Source organism: Adiantum capillus-veneris, chromosome 20, assembly GCF_014529385.1.
Source record: "Adiantum capillus-veneris isolate H3 chromosome 20, ASM1452938v2, whole genome shotgun sequence".
In the NCBI taxonomy this organism is placed as follows: domain Eukaryota; kingdom Viridiplantae; phylum Streptophyta; class Polypodiopsida; order Polypodiales; family Pteridaceae; genus Adiantum; species Adiantum capillus-veneris.
The window spans coordinates 57,814,401-57,819,113 of record NC_140950.1 but is presented as its reverse complement, the minus strand read 5'-3'; the positions used below and the strand labels follow the sequence as shown (position 1 = coordinate 57,819,113).

The following is a 4,713-nucleotide window of genomic DNA, read 5'->3' as shown; positions in this document are numbered from 1 at the left end:
CTCTCACACACACACACACACACACACACACACACACACACACACACACACACACACACACACACACACACACACACACACACACACACACACACACACACACACACACACACACACACACAAAATATTCTAGGTGTGTGCAATGTCTAACTTCTTTCTAGGTATGACAAATGTGGAGCACTTCATAAAGCACAAAAAGTGGGAGAGAGCTTCCTATATAGGAGGCCGTCTCTTTGAATGCATTGATTGCCAGATATGCCCAATTTGGGTAGGGTCAAAAAGCTCTGGTCTATTTTTGGCAGATGCAAAGTGAGAGTGTCTCTCCCAATGCAATCACATGCACACCATTGCCGATATGGTATTTGCTTTTGATTGCGTAAACGGAACGTACACAACAATTCAAGCCTCAATGGCCAATAATGGGTTATTTTGGCACGTCTGCAATGACTGCGAGAATCCGACTGACATGCAGACTGGCGCATTGAAACCGCAGTGGAAAATTGCCGACTGAAACTCAGGCCTTAACCTATCACCATGGTAACTCTTCATAATGAAGCACCTCGGGGCTGATTTGGATGAACCTTTGAATCCGTCTTGATGTGGGTTGCCAAAATGGACAATAATGGGTCGACCAATAATGGGTTAACTTGGCACATCTGCATCGATTCCGGTTGACATGCAGACTGGAGCTGATGGAGCTGCAATGGAAATTTTTTGGTTGAAACCCACGCCTTAACCGACAATCATCAATGGGCTAATCGGATGGACTCGCTCCCCCAATTATATCCTTAGTAGTAGTTAGATGAGATATAGAGAGATAGATATAGAAGTATATAGACATTTACCATGTGGGTTGGCAAGCCTCCTCTCACTGACTCCTTCAAAGAAAGATAGACATAGTTGGGAAATCCTTTCTTCTCCATACTCTCTTCTTAATTCTCTAGATACTAACCTGTATATATCTGTGAGTACTTATAAGAGTTCCTTTTTGGACAGATGGCTATTGGTCCAAAGGTGTTGTCTCCTGGACATGCAAGACGTAGTAGGATATGTCAAGCCTCTCGAGCTACGCGACGTGCAACAGTGCGAGATAGAGTTCGACGTTCTCTGGGTGAGATTGATGTGCCTCGCTTGGAAGATTGCCACCATTTGATAAACGTGAATCGATGCAATGAATTTCCTCAGGGAAGGATTGCGATGGATGTAGATAACGAGTCAATTCTCTCGCAAAGTTATGTAAGGATTGAAGTGGAAGACAATTTGGAAGCCAATAATGGAGATGTTCCTGAGGAGCCTGTAATTGTCTCCAAAGAGGGAGATTACTCCAAAGTTGAGACACTTTGTCTATCTATCACCTACTTATATTTTGAGACCACTTGCTTGACGCATATCTCTATGTTGTCTCTTTCTCATGAAAAGTGTATTCTTCACAACATAGGCAACTTGGATTTTGCATGCTCCTTATGTGGTGCTTTAGCTTGCAAAACAGAAGCAAAGACCATTCGCACATTTGTGGGGAAGATTTGTTGCAACTCAGGAAATGTTTCTTTGCCGCCATTAAGTGAACCTCCTTTAGAATTAAGGGAATTGATGCACGAGGGCAATACTAGAAGTAGAAAATTCTTGAAACATATCAGAGCATACAATAGTGTGTTGGCATTTGCTTCTTTGGGAGCTCATATAGATGAATCTCTCTGCCAAAGAAAAGGAATCTATACCTTCAAGGTGCATGGATCTATTTATCATAACATTGGTCCATTGATGCCAGAAGAGCGATCAGGTGAAATCCCTCGCTTTGCTCAGTTGTATTTTTTTGACACTGAGAATGAGTTGCAAAACAGGATGAGTCATGTTTCAAAACTCAAAGCAAATGTTTTGGAAATCTTGCAATCGATGATGCATCGAGTAAATCCGTATGTTCAAGCTTTTAGGGGGTTTGCTACAATGGTCCAAACTTGCAATATTCCGGAGATTAGGATGGTCATTACTGAGAAGCGTACAAATGGCTGGCAATATGTTGCTCCAACAAGTGTGGAAGTTGCTGCAATCATGCCTGTTCAGGGTGAAGAGAGCAACATTGGCCATCGTGATATTGTGTTGAATCTTTTGGGTGGTGGTCTAAAAAGAATCTCAAATTGCCATAGGTCATACATGCCTCTATTATATGTGTTGCTATTTCCAAATGGTGAAGAAGGTTTGAATCCTTACATACCCCAAGTGAACAGAGCGGAAGTAAACAGAGAGCGAGTAAATGGAACTACAAAGTATATTTCTATGATGGATTTCTACAAGTATAGATTTCAAATTAGAGATGACACAACACAATGTCTTTTACGTGGTGGTAGGCTACTGCAACAATATATTTTTGTTGCATATAGTTGTATGGAGGAGTTGAGGCTTTTGTGGGTTCGTAATCATCAAAGTGAACTTCACAGTGAGGTGTATCAAGGCTTGACAGATATGGTTGGAGCAAGAGATGGAGCAAGGGATGACAGAGAATTGTTATTTGGTGCTAATGTTGGAAGAAGGGTTGTATTGCCTTCTTCGTATGTTGGTGGTCCTCGCTATATGCACCAGCTGTACCAGGATGCCATGGCAATTGTACGCAAGAGAGGAAAACTTGATCTCTTCATTACATTCACATGCAATCCTGGATGGAAAGAGATACGGGATGCATTACTGCCTGGACAGACATCCAATGATCGTCCTGATCTTACTGCCCATGTTTTCTACCATAAGTTCAAGGATTTGATGGGCTTGCTGATTAAGAGAGCTATTTTTGGTAAGGTCATTGAACACATTTCTGTGATTGAGTTCCAAAATAGAGGCCTTCCTCATGCTCACATTCTATTGATACTTGCATCTGGGCATAAGCCAACAGAGACATTGCATTATGATAAGATTGTGTGTGCAGAGCTTCCTGATAAAGTAATGTTTCCACAGTTGTATGATGTTATCAGTCGGTGTAATGTGCATGGCCCGTGTGGAAACTTGAATAAGAATTCTCCATGTATGAAAGATGGAAAGTGTAGGTTTAAATATCCTCGAAGCTTCAGTGCGTCGACTACTGTGGCTAGGGATGGATACCCAACGTACATGAGGAGGGATGATGGAAATTACATTGTTAGTAATAAAGTGCAAATGAGTAATAAATGGATTGTTCCATACAATCCATTTTTGTCAATAAGGTACAATGCATATATCAATGTGGAGGTTTGCTCCACTATATCTGCTGTGAAATATCTCTACAAGTATGTGTATAAGGGACATGACAGGGCCATTGTTGTTCTACAAGATAGTGAAGGGCTTCTAAATGAAGTTACAAACTATCTTAATGCTCGATATGTATCAGCATCTGAGGCTATCTGGCGTATACTTGGTTTTCATATGCATCAAGAGAAACCTGACATACAACGGCTCCAAGTTCACTTGCCTCATTAAAATCAAGTCATCTTCAACGACAGAGCGACTGTACAGAGTGTGGTGGAGGGAGAGGTCAGCAAAAAGACAACGCTCACTGAGTGGTTTTTTGCAAATCAACAATATCCAGAGGCCAACGATTTGTTGTACATAGACTTCCCAACAAAGTGGGTTTGGAAGCCAGCAAGTAGAACATGGACTCAAAGACAGATTGGTGACATGATTGGAAGAATGTACCACATTGTTCCCAATGCTGGAGATTTGTACTATTTGCGTATGTTACTCAACATGTGCAAAGGATGTAAGTCTTTTGAGGATATTAAAACCTTCAATGGACAAGTATATGACACATTTAAAGAAACATGTAATGCACGAGGATTACTGCAAGTTGATGATGAATGGTTTCTTTGTTTGGAAGAAGCTTCTTTTCAACAAACAGGGCAACAATTGCGCCTACTGTTTGTAGTCATTCTGGTTTTTTGTGATCCAATACATCCTGGTGCATTGTGGAATCGCTTCTGTAAGGAGCTTTCTGAGGACCATGTATATCATATGAGGGCGAATATCTGTGAACACATGGCTCAAAACCAAGCTTTATCAAACTTAGAGACAATGCTTCAACACTATGGAAAGAGGCTCTCGGATTATTCTAGAATTCCCCAGGTGGATCACACACTACAAACTATGAGTGAGCATGGAGTGCTTGCTGAAGAGTTCATGTATAACAAAGAGGAACAAAGAGTATTGTCTGCTCGAATGGAATCATCTTTCAATGTTGGTCAAAGGGAAGCTTACAATCGGGTTTTACAAGCAGCTGGCATGAGCAGAGGGACTGTTTTTTTCTTGGATGGGCCAGGTGGAACGAGAAAGACTTATCTCTACAATGCATTGCTCTCTCGGATACGTGGAGAGTCCAAAGTAGCTTTGGCATGTGCATCGTCTGGGATTGCAGCACAACTTCTCGACAATGGAAGGACTGCACACTCTAGATTCAAGATCCCTATTGATATAACTTCTGAGTCCACATGTAAAATTAAAGTAAATAGCCAGCTTGCTGAGCTGTTGTGAATGAGTTCACTGATCATATGGGATGAAGCCCCCATGGCTCATAGACACGCTTTTGAGGCTCTTGATAAGACACTAAGAGATGTCATGAAAAATGACATGTTGTTTGGTGGGAAGGTTCTCCTCCTTGGTGGTGATTTCAGACAGATATTACCTGTTGTGCGTAAAGGGGGAAGAGAAGACATTGTCAATGCATCTTTGTGCCACTCATACATTTGGCAACGTACA

The 4,713-nt window shown here is 41.6% G+C and overlaps 1 protein-coding gene across 1 annotated transcript; it reads left to right on the top strand.

The window, feature by feature from the left end:
- Positions 1–996: 996 nt before the first annotated feature.
- Positions 997–4,488, top strand: LOC147432568 (uncharacterized). The gene is made up of 2 exons (XM_086491958.1): positions 997–3,423; positions 3,478–4,488. Exons 1-2 carry the CDS (start codon positions 997–999, stop codon positions 4,486–4,488), a joined length of 3,438 nt encoding a protein of 1,145 aa, XP_086348084.1.
- The last annotated feature ends 225 nt before the right edge of the window (positions 4,489–4,713 follow it).